At 42.9% G+C, this 18,783-nt stretch overlaps 1 protein-coding gene across 3 annotated transcripts; it reads left to right on the forward strand.

Moving 5' to 3' along the window:
* Nucleotides 1-494: 494 nt before the first annotated feature.
* On the forward strand, nt 495-17,606 carry B3GNT2 (UDP-GlcNAc:betaGal beta-1,3-N-acetylglucosaminyltransferase 2). Of its 3 annotated transcripts, none has more exons than XM_017818942.1 (2): nt 495-617; nt 15,165-17,606. In XM_017818942.1, the coding sequence occupies exon 2, from the start codon at nt 15,174-15,176 to the stop codon at nt 16,365-16,367; it is 1,194 nt and encodes a 397-aa protein (XP_017674431.1). In that variant the 5' UTR covers nt 495-617; nt 15,165-15,173; the 3' UTR covers nt 16,368-17,606. The 3 variants fall into 3 exon arrangements, with proteins under 3 accessions (XP_017674431.1, XP_017674430.1, XP_017674432.1); XM_017818941.1 differs by lacking the exon at nt 495-617 and adding an exon at nt 1,347-1,461; XM_017818943.1 differs by lacking the exon at nt 495-617 and adding an exon at nt 1,857-1,987.
* Nucleotides 17,607-18,783: the final 1,177 nt, after the last annotated feature.

Here is an 18,783-nt window from a genome sequence, read left to right on the forward strand (position 1 = left end):
TGGCTAGGATTTGTAGTCTCATCAGCTTAGTAAGCAAAGAACAACACAAAAAATAAAGAGGGTTACTAATGAATGAGTCATGAGTGATTAATATCAGCCCTGGAAGGCAAATCTCCAAAATCGGAAATTCTCAGAAACTTATTTACTCAGGGAAGCCTCGACAGCCTAAAACACTAATTTTCTCCTCCCTCCTGGTCTCGGTGACAAAAGCTTTGAAGACGATCCACATAAAGGTGGGCCAGCTGCAATTACCTGGCTTAAAAAGGAGGAACGTTTAAGAGAAAAAAAAAACAAAATCACGTGGAACGGCATTTTCCAGCATGGATGAGGGGTTGATGCCGTGTGAGGAAAAAAAAAAAAAAAGGAAAATTGCCAAAAGGTGAGGTAGGGCGATGCCCACACAGACAGAGCTCGCCGCAAAACACCCCGTCCGAGCAGGAGGGAGGTGTCACCCGGGGCCACCCCCCCCGGGAGGAGGAGGGTGCCCGGCTCGGGGCTGTTTCCATAGGGAGGGAGCAGCACCTGGCCCGGCAGAAAGGCGAACGGCAGCGCGGTGATGTCCGGGGCGGCACCTCCTTCCCCTCGCTCGTCCAACAAAAAAACCCACGTTTTTTGAGGTAAATACCGTCTCGTTTTACCGGCTGGGCTCGGGGGCGACCCCGCGGAGCCCTAGGGACGGGGGCGGGGTGACGGTGGGAAGGAGCAGGGTGGGGAAGGCAGCTCCGCCCGCCCGCGCGTCTCCTTAGGGACGCGGCCGTCCGGCAACCGCGGGGGCCCCCCGTGCCCGCCCACCGCTCACGTGCCCCGCCCGGGCCCGCGGGGCGCGCGCCGCGCGCTCTCCGCCAACCCGCTGCGCCGCCGACCGGGCTGGTGGGCGGGGCCGCGGCGAGAGCGCGACGCTCGGTGCCTCGCCCCCGCCCGCCCCCCGCCTGCAGCGCGCGGTGCGGCCGCGGCGGCGCCTGGCTGGGGTTGGAGGTGGGGGGGGGGAGAGGCGGCGGCGGCGGCGGCGCAGGCGGGCGGTGCGCGCGCCCGCGCGGGAAGGCGCGCGCCCGGCTCCGCCACAGGGCAACAAGTGAGGAGGGCGCGGCCCCGCCCGCCCCCGCCCCGCCGCGGGTGCGCTTCCCCCTCGCGTCCGGCTCCGCGCCCCGGCCCCGCTCCGCCCGCCGCGGGCTCTCGCACCTCAGGCGCGGCCGGCCCTGAGGGGACAGAGGAGCGGGCGGTGAGCGCCCGGCCCCGCGGGGGAGGAGGAGGCGGCGGCGGAACGGGACGGGACGAGCCCCCTCCGCGGCGCCGCCCCGGCATCGCCCCTCAGGTGCGGGGGCCGGCGGGGCCGGGGCAGGGCGGCGGGCCGGGGGCGGGAGCCCCGCGGCGAGGGGCAGCCCCGCGGGCGGACAAAAGCATGGTGGAGGCGGGGGCGGCGGCAGGAACATCCCCGGCCGAGACCCGCGGCTGCCGGGCAAGGTACGTGCGGGGAAGGTTGCGGGGGGGAGGTTCGGCTGCCGGCTGCGAGAGGAGCTTAGGAGGGACGGGGCGGGGGGAAATCGAAAAAAAAAAAAATCATTTTTTTAACTTAATTTTCACCTCCCCTGGTTTTCCAGGTCGCGAGGTTTTCCTTCCTCGCAGCCCCCTCGCTTTATCTGCGCGCTGACCGCTGTGAGCGGGCGGCGGAAAGGCGAACGCTCGCAGACCTGTATTTACTCGGAATTTGATGTTTTGTTTTGTCGTGTTTTTTTTTTTTTTTTTCTGGTTTTGTTTGGTGGTTTTTGTTTTTTTTTTCTTAGGGCTTGGGGGTTTTTTTGGCTCGCTTTTTTTTTTCCCCCCGAACGGGAGGTGCCGGGCGGTGGAAGGGTGGGGTTACACCACGCGGGCGCACGGGCAGCACCGGCGGCCGGCACATGTTGCAGCCCAAACCAGGCGAGAGGAAAGGCGGGGAAGAAGAGGCACGATCCGCTGGCATGGGTGAAACTTAATCCAGCTCAGCCCCACCGTATGTTTTGTCGTCGTTTGCCTTTTTTTTTTTTTTTTTAATTTTTTTTTTTTTTAAATTTATTTAAACGTGGGGAGGGCGGAGTTGGTGCTGAAGCCGTGAGCTTTTCGCGGAGAAAGCCCAGTGCTGCAGTGCTGGGTGCTGCTGCAATCCGCTCCTTGGCTGGAGGGCAGCGGAGCGCCCGCCGGGTGTGGAGCGGGGAGACCCGCACAGCTCCTGGGCTCGGCTGTGTCGGCTCATCTCAGCTCGTTAGCGGGCTGCAGCCCAGTAGGCTAATTATTAATATCTGCCAAACCCTAGGATTTTGCGCTACAGTGTAGTGCTGAGGTAGTGGCTCTATAACGTGGACTTCGGTGAAGCTGAAAGGGGGAAAATCACGTTTTTGCCAGAATTGGCCCTGAATGTATGTGCTCCATCACGAGATGATGCTTTTTAGTCCTTTAAACTTCCTGAGACGTGCTGTACCCCGTCGGGGGGGGGGGACTTCAGGTTACTCGCTGTGATTGTGGCTGAACTGCAGCTCGCAATTCATTAGTCATCCTGCAAAAATTCGTGGTGAAAGTTACTTGAGTAACCCTTTAATCCGGCTTCCCAAAATGCTCAGTGCTCTTGGAGTTGATTATTAAACACTAATGTTTAGTTTTAACTATGCAAATTAAGAGTTTGCGTGGTGCAGTAGAGGTTTTTTTCCCTGTGATTTTTTTTGTTTGTTTTGTTGTTGTTGTTTTGGTGTTTTGGTTTTTTTGTTGTTTTGTTTTTGTATTTTGGACAGAGAAAGTGGGTTTGGGCACAGAAGAATTTAATCTGGATACGGGAAGATGCATAAAATTACATGCTAGATATATACTCTTAAAGTTCTTGAGGAAACATGATTATAGCGTTCTCCTTTGAGGAAATTTCTGGTAAACTATTTCTCGCCTGTCTTTACAGAGAGGCAGCGCGGAATTTAGTTCTCTCTTTAAGCTGCTTGAAACGGTTTCGTGTTCTTCTTTGCAGTTCCGCTTTGGCGTCGGGTCCTGGTGGTGTCTCCGAGGGCGTGTGTGGAGGGTGGGGTGGGGGCAGCAGATGACACTCGGGTGAGTGGTACAGTTGGTGTTTCGTTCAGGTGGCTGCTGGCAAGGACTGCCTTGTTACTTAGTGACCCAGCCTAATGCCTGATAAACTACTGGAAGAGCTGAATTAGCTGCCAATTATTACGAAATGCGTGGAGGAAACGAAACAGAGAATCAGCTTTTCTCATTCAGCAGATGTAATTTCTGATGTGTTTTGCTTATTCGGTTTTTTTATTTGTTTGTTTGTTTGTTTGTTTGTTTTTCTTTTCTGGGGCCGTGAACAACGTGAGACCATAGTAGAATCCTTAAAAAGCAATACTGCCATGGAGGTGAATTGAAATACAGAATGTTTGTCATATACCTAAAAAGACAGTGCTGTCGGTTAGAGTCAAAATATTTTTGGCTTAAAGGAACCCCTTGTTTTGCTGCTTGCTTTGAACGTGTGACTTTCTGCACGAGATGAGATGTTGTGCAGTACAGTTGTGCGGCTGTATATTCCAGCCAAAAGCTAGAATTTATTTAAAGCAATTTTGTCATCTCTGGAGTCGTCATGCATGGATTTATGCTCATGTCTTTTCTCCACGTACTATTAAAAGATGAGAAAAATGCCGGAAAGTGAGATGCAGCAGCAAGGTAACACTGCTGAAGGGACTTGTTTTGAAGGTCATGCATTAGATGACTGGGAGTGCAGTGAGCTGTCTGATGCCCTGTGTCATGACAGGTAAAGCTCACAATTCTCCCTAGAGATTGTTTCTAATGAACACAATGTTGTTGGTGGTCAAAAAAATTATCGTTGTTGCCTGGAAGCTCCTCTTGAAATTCTTAAATACTTCTGGATAATGAAGATGATGCTGAGGAGATCAGCATACAGGCAGTGTTTGCTCAGAAAAAAAAAAAGTAGTGTTTGACAAAAAAATAAGAAGCGGATAAAGTGTTTTTGTATTGCACGCTGACAAATCTGTGCAACTGTCTGCATGAACATATATACACAGTGTATATAAAAGGGGAAAAAAGCAGGATTTGAGTCTTCATCTTGCCTACTATCAGACTCCTTGGAGAGCAAAGTCTTTCAGAGGAATGCTCCTCCATGGTGACTTGTCAGCGCTTAGACGATGAGGAATTGTCATTTTACTGCCACCTGGTGCAGCTATTTTTGCAGTGGGACTGGCTCTGACAGTGATTTTTCCTGTTGGCTGTGTAGATCCAGTTGAAGGAGAACAAATGGTGGTGACAAAAGACTGTGTCAGTGCTGATCCTGTTGAAACATATGTCCCCTATCACAGCCAATATTGTCATTTATCACAACAGTCAAGAGGCATTGATGGCTTGTCATTGATATGTGCATTTGACCAAAATCTGTATAGTCATGTTGCTCCAAATTAACTAAAGGGTAGGAAAAAGATTGAACAGTGTCAATTAAAATCCTCAACCAGATTCTTCAGTAACTTGTTCTTTTTCAGCAGATTACTTAATTTTTGACAAATGAGTGTCAGATTATCTTGTAAAATCTGTGCTTCAGACAGCTTGTGAAACTTCAGAGTTAGTTACCTGATGGACTTTTTCTGTGTGCTGTCAGACTGGTGCCTTTTGATGGCAAGTGACTGAGCAGCTGTGTCAGAAACACAAGGGTTGACATTCCAGGTCTTTGTGTTTTGCTGGGTTATGTGTCCTGCTCTAAAAATCCCATTAATTTCTTCTTTTTCAGTTGAAGGATTTGCAGTCTACATAGTAGAGCGTGGTAGGTTTCTTGCAGGTTTGCCACACACTTAAAGCTTCTTAAGCAGTATAATTCTAAAACTGGCCAAGAACAGGTCAAAGGCAGGATGGGGGGAAGATATTGGCTAGAGTGTACTTGTTGTGGCAACAAGTTGGGGTTTTTTTTGTATGTTTTTGTAGAAAGCACAGAATATAAAAAGAAATATATATTTCATTAAAATTATGAGCATTTTAACATGTCTGGTTTTCATGTTAATGTGTCTTGAAGGCCATTAGGATTGATCGCCTCTCAAAAGCTTGAAACCATCTTTGTTCCTTTCATAGGTTGTTGGTTTGGGATTTTTTTTCCTAGTATGCCTCCTTATTACATTTTCTATTACTCTGTAATAGAAGTGTGTAAGTAATTTTGAAGCAAGTAGGCATCTGTTTGCTTTTTATATTTAAAGTTTTAAATTTTTTTTTTCAGGTACACCAAATTTTTTTTATATGGTAGTTTGTAAAGTTACATTTTTAACCAAAGTCTTAGCAATTAAATTGGGTGGTTGTAGTTGTGTGCATGGGCAGTCACAGGATTAGTATTTGATGTTTCTGGTGTGTCGTAGGCTATGTTCAGGTGAGTGCTTATCGTGGAATATCCTAAGTTGGAAGGGACCCACAAGGACTGTTGAAGTCCAGCTCCTGGCCCTGCACAGGACAGTGCTTCATTTGATTTAGGGAGGACTTTGGGCCTGTGAGTGCAGTTAACAAAAATTACTTATGTAATCTCCCTGTTATGCCACGTGCTGACCTCACAAATATATATTTAAATGTTTTTAATGAGTTTGCTACTACTTCACAGCTGTATCCCTTTATGTAAGTAAGCACCCTTTATGTGCTTAGAAATCAGCAAAAAAGCAACAAAGATGATGATGATATAATGAAATACAAGCTCTTCCTGTCATTTTAGTACAGAGTGAAAAAGTCACTAGCCAAAAGTTTGGGAATAACTGTCAGATCTGTTCAGTCACATTTTGCTTTTGCATAGGAAGAACTGACAGGTATCTTGGGCTTGATCTTCCACTTTGCTTGTATCTTTCTCTTGGGCCTTTTAGGATTTAAAAGATGACTGTGTAAACCTCTCCAAGTCTCCAGATCATGTAAAACCCAGTGAAAAGACTGGATCATTAAACTGTCTTGTGATGAACTGTGCAGAAGAATGATTGAATTGGTGTCTCATGAGAGGCAATTAGCATTTAAGTAAGGAAAAGAATCCCACTGTGTGATGGGTGTGGTGCTGAGATTTTTTAAAGGGAGAATTGATGAAACAGTTTCCATCAGCAGTTGGTTAAGAAAGCTTTGTTGTTAGAGAGAAATACAATAGTAAGAGTTGAAAAGCACTTAATTTGGAACTAGTTCTGTTCGTCTTTGTAAATAAGTTCTGAAACTTAGCAGCTGCTTCATCTTAAACTCACAGAAGAGTTAGTCTGAGAGTGAATTGACTAAATCACTTAATTTGAAAGCCAGCTCTCTAAATGAAATGGGCAAGAAATCTTGATTCGTGGGTGGGAATGAGTAATTTTTATTTTTTCTGTAAAAGGTTAGTTCTCAGTGGCTCAATGGCTTATGAACCACCAGAGGATGTGCATAGTTGTACGGAATTTACAGCAGAAGCATGGTATTGAAAGCTGATGTGCCCCATCAGGGTGTGTGTGTGGGATGTGCAGCTTCCTGCCATTCTCCTGCCGTTCAGCCTGTCCCAGGTTTGCTGCCGAGAGCATCGTCCTGGTGTATCTCAGTGCGGTTTGGAGGCAGAGTGGCTGAAGCAGTTGCTGCTTTCTGTGCCTCCCGGTCTCCTGTGCTCGTGTAGCTGTTTGTGCAGCTGCGTTGTGAACTGAATTGAGGAACTAAGGGGATTGAGAAATAGCCTTTCTGTTTGCTTGTCTTCGGGGTTATACAGAATGCAATACAGTGAGCTATGCAAATGTGGGAATTCATGGCCTGGGAAAGGGTGGGATTCTTTAGGTGCAGCTGAACGTTGCTCTGTACCCTGAATTTAGTGCTGTTTTATCTTACTTGAGCAATTGTATTTTTTTAATCTGATATTTGTTAGAAACTGGTAATGGAAGGCTATCTTTTGCACACTTACTGTTGATTTGCTTTTGAATAAAAACAATTAAAAGATCTGCAAAACAGCTTAAATTTGTTTACCTAAACCACTCACAAACTCAGTAAATACTTTGCATCCCTGTGCAGGTAACAGGTACAGAAGGTACTCCTTGGATTTAGAAGTCTCTAATCGGGTTAGATGATTATCTGCTGTTAACAAAAATGGGAGTAGCTGCCTAACCGGCTTAAAGATCTTTTACAAAATCCTCCTGGTATTTATATGCATCTTTAGCTGCCTAAAGCTGTGGAGAAATTGTTTCCTTTTCCAAAAACTTGACAGGCTAGAACGAGATCTGCATCTTAGGTTTTATAAGTTTGAGAGAAGACAGTGAACTCCACTGATTTTTTTTTTTTTTTTCTGAACTTCAAATGAATTATTCAGAAAGATGAAAAACTTTTACTGTACTCGTTAATTACACCTGAAACCAAACCCAGTTGAAGGCAGAAGTATTTTTCATGTATTTGCATTTTGAAATGTAGGTTCTGCATTCTCAAACACGTGTTTAGTTCAGTATTGTAAGTTCAGAGGCAGATCTCAGAATTCTGTCGTGAATATTCACAGTATGAATTTGGTTTGGATTGCCTTCTGAGCAGCCACGTAGCACTTGCAGGGAAATATGGCTTGAGATGGCTGGGAAGTCCCAGCCGTGTATCCCATCACCCAGCCACTGACTGCAAAAGTGACAGCTTGTGGAAGTCAAATTGAAAACCAGTGTTGGTTTATTTTTAACCCAAAAGGACAGTGGTCATCAGGGGTAGGTAGTAACTTCAACAGACATACCAGGTTACACTGTACTTGCTTTTGAAACATAGTTTTTAGCAGTGTGTTTTGTGCAAGAAGGCTAAGAAAAGGTAAAGTTTTGATGACTTGAAGTATGGTGCTTGAAGGATGGTTTGGTTAGTTGACTAAATAATGAATGCTCTCTATGCAAACATAAAGGTGGTTGAGGTATGGTTAAGGCAGTACTAATTACTGGTTTTAAGATAAAAGTGGAAGAGATACCAGGAGGAGATGTCTTGTCTGTGGAAATTATGGTCATCTGCCTCTTGAATAGGTACATTAAATCACCTTTTTTATTTCAAATACAGCACAAAAGCAAGGAGTAAGCGTGTGTCTGTCCAGCAGACTTCATCTCTTTAAATGTGCCTTGAAAGCATGAGTCAGGTTTGCAATGTGTTATCAGAACAAACACAGATCCAAGTACTAAGAATCTGGGACGAAGGTATTTCATTATCCACTTCCTTGGCTTTCTAGGAATTATGGGCAGATAACACTCCGGGTGAAAGGAACCCCTGAACAAAAAGCAGCACAAATGGGTGGGTCACGCTGGTTCAGTAGGCAACCTGTAAGCTGGCCTGCTTACAAAAAGTGTTAGAGAAATTCAGACCCCGGGGTGTATTTCGTTAAAGATGAGGTTTCCCAAACTCTTTGTTTCTGGTGGACCAGTGGTGGGTCTGGCCCTGCTTGTTGGACCTCTGTGGATGAAGGTGGGAACAAGACCAGAAGTGCAGCAGCAATGTGCTGGTACATGGAAGTTTAAGCTGATGAAAAATGGGATCTGCTGTGATCTGGTCTGTGGGAGTCTTCATTCTTCTCTTGCTCCATTCCTGGTGTTTGTGCAGCACAGTGGCAAACACCTCTAGGGACATGAGGCAGCTGAAAACTAATTGCTGCTTTATTGTCAGGTGCTTTCTCATCCTCTGGCTTCCTGAACTGATTCACCACAATCCTATCAGTGCAAAGGTAGGATGGGACTGTGCAGTTTGTAGGGGAAGGAATAGGACTGAGTCAGCTGTGACTGAAACTGTTTCAAACTGCCTTGGAACTGTACCTCCCCAACTTGTGACTGACGTGATGAATGGCAATTAATTTTCTTCCAAGAAATACTTCTCTGCTGACACTTGGTTAAACCCCTTATCTTGATTCTTTATAATTTAGTGTTCGTTCAAGCTGAAGCCTGTCAAGGGTAACTAAAAACTGAAGTTCTTAAATCAGAAACTGGCAACTCTGTGTTATTCCTAACAAATTTACAATATCATTGTTCTAAAGCTTGAACTGACCTTAGAATGACTTTTTTGTCTTAACAAATTGGGAAAAACAGGTCACTTCTGCTACCACAGGCCCTCTTTAATATTTGTTTTTATAGTGAGTTGAGATCTTACTCACAGTTGTCAGTGTGAAATCTCAATTACTAAAAAAAAAAAAAACAAACCTAAAACCAACAACCCAAACACTTTTTACTGATAAACAAAGAAACCGATTTTTTTTTTTTTGGTTACAGGTTTTTTTGTTTGGTTTGGGGGTTTTTTTCATGTGCAGTGAGGAACACCTTCATAAATGTTTACTGTGGCTGTAGGTGTGCCAGTATAGAATGGTGATATCAGCATGATTTATAGGGACATGCCATGGTTTAAATTGCCTTATGTAAGTGTGCTGTACATGTGGAGCTCTGTTGCTTTTTCAACCCTGTAGGAAATCATGACCAAACTCAAGTAGTCTATACCAGTAGAAAAATTGGAATATACATCAAAGTTGGGATTGAGTTTACAGAATACTTCTCATAATGACCAAAGGGCTTTTCTTGCATATACCTTGATCTTCTATAGAAACATTAAAACAATGCAAATATGAAACTGAACATTCATTCAGCCAATCCAAGAATTTAATTTTAACAGCTAAAAATACAATATTTGGGCCTAACTTACAGTGAATTCAGTAGGTGCACAGTATTTAAATATCTTAATTAAACCCAAAGCTTTTGTGAGAGACACCTTTAGTAACTTAAAAGATAGGGTTGGGATCTGAGGATTTGCCGGTAGCTGACTGTCATTTAAAAATGAAAAAATAGATCACTCTCCAGTTGAAGAATTTGGCACTTGAGCAGTTTGGTTTGGGGTTGGAAGTATTCAGTTTGAGATGGTGGAGATCTGATAGTATCTCTTCCATCTCTAAGTGTTCTGTCAAGCAGGAATTTCACATAAGCTGGTTTTAGTGAAGTTAAAACTAATTTTTTTACTGTTGACTTACTTTGAAAAGATAACTTCGTGGGTGTTGCTGCAATATTTCTAAACAGCAATATAAAGTCAACAAAACTTTGGTTTCATAGGAGTTATTTTAAATAGCGTGTTCTGGTAGCTTCTCTTTTCTGCTGGAAGAGCTAGAGGGAGGGGAACGCCTGAAATTAGTGAAAATGGTGACAGGAACAGAATATAACTTACTCTGAAGATTCTGGAATTGTGATACTCAGAACTTGGCATTCAGCAGCAAATGAAAGGTCTTAATACCACAGCTGAAAAACTGACATTAGTAGTGTCGGGACAGCAGTCAAGTAGGCTGTTAGGGGTAGGGAGTTAGATTCTCATTAAGCTTTCACAAACTTTAATGTAGGAGGGATTTCCCCGCCTTTAGAAGTTAACTCAAGAAGTTAACTTAGCTTTTGGCAAGTTAACTTCTGGAGTTTCGTTGGAACTTAACTGCTCTGGGCAATGCCTTTAAACGTTATCTGATTGCTTTGAAAAGCAAGACTCTGCATAACGTGGAGACCTGCTGGCATCCAGGTGGTGGTGGTGGTGGTAGTCTGAGAAATTTAAATGTAGTGCTCACAGATCCCTTCGGATTAGCTGCAGGGTCTATGCATTGCACCTTGGGGAGTTGGCTTCCATGATAATCTGATTGTCTCCTGACAAGTTTATAGGACGGTGTTCTCACCTCATCAAGGCTGACTCTTCATCCCTGCGATTTGGAGGCTTGATGAGACCCAGTGAAGGAGTGTGGTCACTTGTGGGTTGTGCTGTAGAAGAACCTTGTTGGAACATGTTCTCTCTGCTTGATTTTGGTTGTGACTTGGATGAGGTTTAAGAGGCTTCGAGGGGAGTCTTGCTTTGTTCTTTCACTTCAGAGCCATCACTTGTGCGTGGGGTGCACAGTGACTTCATAGTCTGTGCAAAACTGAGTATGTTCTGTGGTTTGCACCTTGCACCAAGTCCCACTGATGTACAGCTCTAAAAAAAGTCTCCACAAGTTCTTATTTGTGAGCTTTAAGTACTAAACGATTTGGTTTTCTTGTTGTTATTGTAATATCAAAAATGACCAAAAAGAAGGGGAAGGGACAACAGATAAAAGTTCATTATATAGCTGGTATGGCAAATGTGTGTAGAGAAAATAACATCAATATTTTTTTGGTGTTGCTTTTGGGGTTTTTTTGAGCAAAAATGTGCTGAAGATAACTGGTGAGAAACAGAATATGAAGTTAATTTGGCATTTATTCAAACTCTTTATAGTTCTTTATGCCTTGGAGTGTGTTTTAGGAAAATACAAATACATCCATTCCTAGTCTTGCTATTTACTCAGGTCTTGAAATTCCATGCACAAGTTGCACTGGTGTCCTTTGGTATTCAAATACTGGAAGATTGGAATTTCTCCCAAAGCTGAATAATATGCCGAAAGTTGTCTCAAAGCAGGTATATGCAAATAATGAAAACTAATGTTAAAATAAATATATAACTGCTCTGAATTTCATTGCACTCTTTGCTTTGAGTAGTGTGTTATCTTGGTAACTTTCTTCCAACTGGAACATTGTTTCAGACTGTGCTGTTTGAAGAACACAGAGAACATTGACTGTTTTCAGTGGTAGCCACTGTGTGTGACGTGCTTCTGTAGAAGCAGAATACTGATATCTGTTCGGTATTTTCCAGTTCTTAAGATTTTCTTAATTACTATTGTACAAAAGTGAACTTGTGTAGAGCTCTGAGGGGGGTGAAAGAGATATGACTGTGTGTAGTTAAAAAATAAATAGTGTTCAAATTCTTAAAAGCTGGAAATAGCACAGACTTTTTGTAACAGCCTGGGGCTCTTAACATCTTCACGTTCTAAAACTGTGTTGTTGCTCAATCCGGAAATCTCTTGACTCACTGAACAAAACTGAGCTTTTAGGAGAACTGATACATCTCACAGGAGGTTAGTAGGACTGAGTATGCCTTGTGATGTGTTAAGTAATTAAATTATTTTCAGCAATGTAGTGTCACTATTGCACACACTGTTGCTGACAGTGTCAGAAGTTGTGCTGCATGTACAACTTCTATAAGGGATACCAGGCCTCAGACTGAAGTTACATGGTAAGATCCAAGTCTGCCTTAGTGCCAGTTACAGCTTGCCTCTGCAAAGAGAGAAGGGTGGTTATATCTATTAGATAGCTGAATTAAAACGTTGTTTTGCCAAATTCCTGATAGTTTACTCTTGAACCAGTAGAGTGGTAGGTGTAATACCTGTAGCTAATAAGGATTATCTTATCTTTTGTCAGTCCCAGTAAATAAATGGACTTTTAATGCTTGGGTTTGGCAGTCAGATAATGTAGACATGTTACTCAACCCACTTAGAAAATACATCATAACTCCTGTCCTCAGTAGTAGATACAAGTATTTGCAGTTTAAAGGCTGTGGCTTCTGTCAGACTTGGAAGAAGGTGGAAAAGTTGAATGTTTTAGCTTGCACCTGCACAGTCTGTTCAGAGACTGGTGGTACATGACTGCCTGCACCAGGGTGTAAGTGTGATGCTGTCACAGCTACAGTGCCACAAAGCCTCTTGTTGGAGGATGGTGGGGATTGTGGATCCAGAACCAAGGCTCAGTTGTTCATGTTTGTCATCCCAGCTGAAGAGAGGAAATGTGTCTGCTTTGCTTCCTTCTGCCCTGTGCTTCCACCGTAGCTGCTGTGGTGCTTACCTGGTGTGCATCTCTGGTCAGGGTTGGGTTTCTGCTGGGTTGGTGATGGGAACTGATTCATGGAGAGGCTTGGCAGAGCACCAGAGCCAGTGTGAGGGAGGGGTTGGACCAGAGTTCTTGGAGTCAGAAAGGGAGGAGGAGAGAGTCTCCATCAACAAGAGTGATCAGGTGATAAGAGTGGTTGAGCTGCTTGTGGATCCACAGCTTTGAACAGGGTTGAGGCTGGAAGTATTTACTTGTGGGACTGATAGCATTTGCTGTGCTGTGTGTGATGGAACCACTATCACCTTGCCAGACTTCTGATGAAAAGTTCTACCAAGTCTAATAGGAAATGGAGATTTTTCTGCATAGGATCCCTGTCTCATTTGCTGCAGAGGATTGCAGTCACAGTGTTTTGAAGGATTTTGTTAAGTGTTTGCAAATGGTGTCTGGTGTTCAGAAGAGTCAAGTATCCTGATGACTTACTGAGGTGTTGAATACTCACAGTTTAGTAAGCTGGGGGCTGAGACAGACAGTGCTGTGTTAGTGCTACATTTCCTGAAAAATCAAGCTTTGGCTGAGCTCTTGACAATCCTGAGTTTTGTTGGCTGTTACTAGGAGGGAGCATGTCATCCCGTTGTGTCAGGAGTCCCGGGATCATAGGTCAGATACCACATCATTTGTTGTTCTGGTGAGAAGTGCTTCAGAGGACAGGGTAGATAAGCACTGATGTGCATGCTGAGCTGCATGGAGTAGTACAATCAGGGGACAGCTGCCTCAGTATTTTTGTTGTACTGGAAGGAAAGTGAAGAAAAATAATATTTAATTATCTGTTCTTAGTGGAAGCTGCTGTGGCATTTGGAAGAGGAAGATAAAGTTTCTTTGAACTCTGTGCGACCAACCAGTGCTTTGTAACAGTTCAGCTGTTTAGCTTCAGTGATGGCACTGACCACAAGTGTGTTTTTTGTCTTTAAAGTATAGAAGAAAACTACTTTAAAATTAGAACAGGAACTTCATAGCTGACTGAGAATAGAATAATACATAAAGTAGATCTGGCCTGAGTGTATACAAAGATAAATATGCAGATGGTACATGAGGAAGAACAGGGGTGTTTCTGAATAGCCTGTTGTTTCTGAGAGTGGCTTTTTATTTCAGAAATACACACACCCACTTTGGATTAATAAGGTCAAATAAGAGAAAAAAGATTGCTGATTATTTACCTGCTGCTTTCTTCCTAAATTTTTAGTAGTTTAGTGTTTAACTTGTTGAGGAGTAAAAGAAAGTAAGGCTGATCAAACCAGAAGAGATCAAGGGTCAGTCTAGCTCAGTCATCTGGTGATGGCTGGGAAAAGAAACGAAAACAGCAGCAAGTACAAGGTGTACTTTTCAAGTGCCCCTGTCTGCTGTTCTCTGTGACTTCAGGACCTCAGAGGCCGTGTTTACAGCTGGGCTTGTAACAGTGATTACAAATCTTCTATGAGATTTTTCTGGTCTTCTAATAATCATTTATATTCCTGGCAAGTGGAAGTGTCTTCAACAATGAGTTCCATATATGACTTGACCGTAGTCTTGCTGACCTTATTAATTCTGAGTTATTTGTGTATCTTGTACATGGATATACCCCTGGGCTGGTGAACAGTTTGATAAGCACTGCTTTAGAGGAACACACTGTTTTCATGTTGCTCCTTGTACTTTTCATCCTGACAGCTGTGGAAGAAAGAGGGATTGATCCATTTTGTCTCTCTCAGTAAAAACTGGAGATGGGTAACAGAATTTTTGATTGAACAATTCAAAGTCTTGCATGTATGGGAGACCTCTCCTTTTTTATTTCTTTTCATTTTTTTAAAACTTCCTAATAATTACAGTTCTACTTTCAGCTGCCATTCATTTCTTTTCCAGTTGGAGGGGAAAAAAAAATAGAAATCCAAGTTCACATTCTCCTCTGTCTGCTGAGATCTGAATACCAGCAATGCAGCTGGCAAGTTTTGTCAGCCTCTCTTCTCTCCCAAGGAACAGCCAAGTGAAATTGTCAGAAAATGATTGTGTGCTTTAAAATTTGGCTCTGCCTGTTATGTAGTTGGAAGATATAAGAGTGCAAGTATAAAAGCTTGAAACTTAATTTAAAAATAACTGACCTTATCATATAGCAATTTATTCTATACCCTTCAGCTCACCTTACGAGCAGAAAAAAACTTTCTCTGCCTGCCTTTGCCAAGCTGAGGGCTCGGATTCTAATTATTATACAGTCAAGTGTTTACAGGAGATCTGAATAAGAAGCAAACACCGCCGGCTGATTTAGGTGCCCAGTGAAATGCTGTGTAACCTTCCTAAGTAGCAAATGGAAACCATGCCTTTGTAGCAGCTTGCTGATGAGACCCCAAACACCTGCGAGCTGTAGGTGTGCATGTATTAGAGACAGATTAGTTTGGCCTTTTTGGGGGTGTAGGTAACCTCTGTTTTTAGGTTACTAACTTTCATATTGTTCACCTGAAAGTAGTTTGTATTTTTATGAGGTCGAGAACTTGATATGAAGAAGGCTAAAAATCTCCTTTTATTTATTTCTAGATATGAGAAATGAGTGTTGGACGCAGAAGATTAAAGCTGCTGGGAATTCTGATGATGGTGAACATTTTTATTTATGTGATTGTGGAAGTCTCAAAAAGTGGCAGCCAAGAGAAGAATGCAAAGGGCCGTGTTGTTATACCACGTAGCACATTCTGGAGAAAATATACCCCTCACAAAGCTTACTGGAACAAACAGCAGCAGAAGCTTGAACTCCTGTACAACCCTATTCTGGCCTTGCTTTCCAATATGACTGTGGAAGAGAATTTGAGTTCTAACCTGAGCGCTCTCAGTTCCTGTGACCCTGACCCATGGGTATCTTCAGAGGTTAGTGACTTTGCAAACCTGCCAGACAGATTCAAAGACTTTCTACTTTATTTGAGATGTAGAAATTATTCATTAGTAATGGATCAGCCAAACAAGTGCAAACATAAACCTTTTCTGCTGCTGGCTATTAAGTCACTTATACCCCATTTTGATAGAAGGCAAGCAATTAGGGAATCCTGGGGCAAGGAAATTGAATCAGGGGATGTGATAGTCAAAAGGGTCTTCTTACTTGGACAGACCCCACCAGAGGATCATTTTCCCGATCTTTCACACATGCTGAAATTCGAGAGTGAAACCCACCAAGACATTCTCCTCTGGAACTACAGAGATACTTTCTTCAACCTGACTCTGAAAGAGGTGCTGTTTCTGAAGTGGGTCAGCAGCAGTTGCGCGAACGTCCAGTTTATTTTTAAGGGTGATGATGATGTTTTTGTGAATACCCATCAGATCCTGGATTACTTGAAGAGCTTATCAAAGGAAAAAGCCAAAGACTTATTTATAGGCGACGTGATCAAAGATGCTGGACCTCACAGAGAAAAAAAATTGAAGTACTACATCCCAGAGAGTGTTTATGAAGGTTCATACCCTCCGTATGCTGGAGGTGGCGGGTTTCTGTACTCTGGTGATCTGGCATTAAGACTGAATAATGCATCTGACCAGGTACTCCTTTACCCTATTGATGATGTTTATACTGGAATGTGCCTTCAGAAGCTTGGGCTTGCTCCGGAAAAACACAAAGGCTTCAAAACGTTTGATATCGAGGAGAAATACAGAAATAACATATGTTCCTACACAAACTTAATGTTAGTACATAGTAGAAAACCTCAAGAGATGATTAAGATCTGGACACGCTTGCAAGATCCACACTTAAATTGTTAAAGTAATGTGCATAAGTCCAAGTCCAAATAACTTTCCAGGTTTGGGTCTGACTTCCTTGGTGGATCACTGAAGCTCTGTTTAATAGTTGAATTTTCTCCCTAAACTTTTTTTTCCTGTACTTTCGAAAACGAGAATAATACTAAAATTTGAAGGGATGGCTTGAAGACTTGGTCCTGACTTTTCCACTGTCCTGATGGTCGTTATGTTTCAATATTTGTCTTAATTTTAAAAGAGACTTTGAGGATATAACTAGCTGTCAGTGACTGGTTAGCTGTATTGGAAACAGGGATTGCCTACTGCAATGCATCTTTCATGAGTTGTGTTGGTGGAAGATAATTTTTCCTTGAGTAGGGTTCGTGTGTGGAAACCACTGTAAATTGAAAATACACAAATTGGAGGAATGTAATTTTATCTTTAGGTATGAAACATTTACAAGACTTTAACTTTTAGATTTTGTTTTAATGTATAGTTTTCGGTCCTTTTGCACCCTGAAACAGTATTTTCTCCTTTACTTAGGATCTTTTGTGCAAAGTGTATCTGTGTCTGAAGGAATTTACCCTTTTATTAGATTATGCCTTTTTTTTTTTTTTTTTACAAGAAAAGCATAATACTGCTTGAAACACCCCTTAAGAGCTCAATATATAAGGAAAAAGAACAGACTTTGTTTGGAGCTGGGCAGCAGGTACAGTTAAGTTGGTCCCTGCCTCACTTAGTTACTAAAGATGACTTACTGTTTATGTTATTTATGTGAAAAGCTACTCTGGTCAATCCTTGTTTCCTGTTTGGGCACTAAATGTGATCAGGTAGCTTGATGGGAATGACTGAAATTGCACATTGCTTATGAGAGCACGGTTTGGATCTCCTGTAAAGCGGTAGCAAATCCAGAATTGTGCAGATACAAAGAGTTTCGGATTTTGAAACAAACTTTGAAGTTGCATGAAGCCTCACGTAGAGTTAAACATGTTCTCGAAACTCAGATCTTCTGTATTTCCACATCTTGCTTATAAGAATTATTCTAAATAGTGGTTGCTTTCTTTGTACATGTAGAAGTGCCTGTCTATTTATTGTTCAGATGGAAGACCAAAACATTTTCTTAAATATATTTTGTGTAACATTTTATTTGTATAGTGTTGTCATTCAGATATTTAAATAGAGCATGATATTTTAAATCTGATACGTGTAACATGTTAAATAAAGCTAATTGTTATTTTTGAACTTGAAAAATAAAATGTGATTTAAGTATTTCTTGTCATGCTTCATGTTGACTTGCAGAGCTCTAGAATGTGGCATCCAGTAAAAGGACATAAAGCAAAAGGCTTTATTTCTCTAATGCTTGTGTACCAGACTATCGAGAAAATGTCACAATTGTGCATGCATTCGTTAGATACTGGAATAGATGGACAACTCTGGCGAAAGCTGGGGGACATTAAGTGCCCTGGGAGAAACAGTAAGTACAGAGATAATTGCCTGTACAATGCCACTGCTTGTGCAGCTGAAAGGAGTCAAGGAATGGATTGAATAGCTGGCACTTTAGTTTTTGTTTGAAACAACTTGGCAGCGACGACTCTTTTCCTTTGCTTCTTCACCTGCTTTTTCCCCTTCATTTACCTTGAACAAACGTGGTACTTTGTCTGCGTCTGGTCTTCCACCTTTTTGTTCTGTAGATGATCGTGTCGGCCCCAGGGTAGGTAAAAGACAGACTGTGCTCTGGTGCTGTGCCATGAGGTTTGACCTTGTGCTTTGTGAGAAATTACACCTTTCTGAAAGAGATGCAGGTTTTACCGTTCATGTGTTGTTGTTCCTAGCACCCTGTTTCCTTAAATAGTAGCGGGATTTTTGTCAAGAGTTTGGACCAAGTGAAAGAAAATGAGTTATGCTGATGATGAGAGGTGCAAGGAGAGATGTAGTGTCAAGAGCCTTGAGGGGGAAGGAGGGGTTGCTGAGTAGAGACATGGAGGGGAGAGACAGAGACAGAGGCAAGTGAACACTAAACATACTGATGAGGTCCATGGAAGGATCAAACACACAAGAGAGGCTTGAAGGGAAAAAAAGAAAAAGGGACAGGAAAAAAGCCCAGGATTTAAATGGTGTGAGTAAGGTAGGGTGGAATGCACATGTGATACTAAGTGAAATGGGTGGGAGTGGTGGAGTGCCAGCATTAATTGTGTAATTTATACCTGCAACCATGAGATCAAAAACAGGCCTCTTGCATAGGATGCCCCTGATAATAAGGAAAAACAGGCTGAGTGATACTTGCAAAGGAGAAATGCTGTGAGAAAGCATCTACCCACCTCCTGAAGTGACAAGAGAAAGGGGGAGAGGAAAAGGCTGAGCAGGTGGTGCTGGTGGGGTGAAGAGGTAAAAGGTTCTGGGGAGGAAATTGGACAGACCAGTTTTGTTTACTATGAGCATGGAG

Source organism: Lepidothrix coronata, unplaced genomic scaffold (genome assembly GCF_001604755.1).
Source record: "Lepidothrix coronata isolate B3197 unplaced genomic scaffold, Lepidothrix_coronata-1.0 Scaffold71, whole genome shotgun sequence".
NCBI lineage: Eukaryota > Metazoa > Chordata > Aves > Passeriformes > Pipridae > Lepidothrix > Lepidothrix coronata.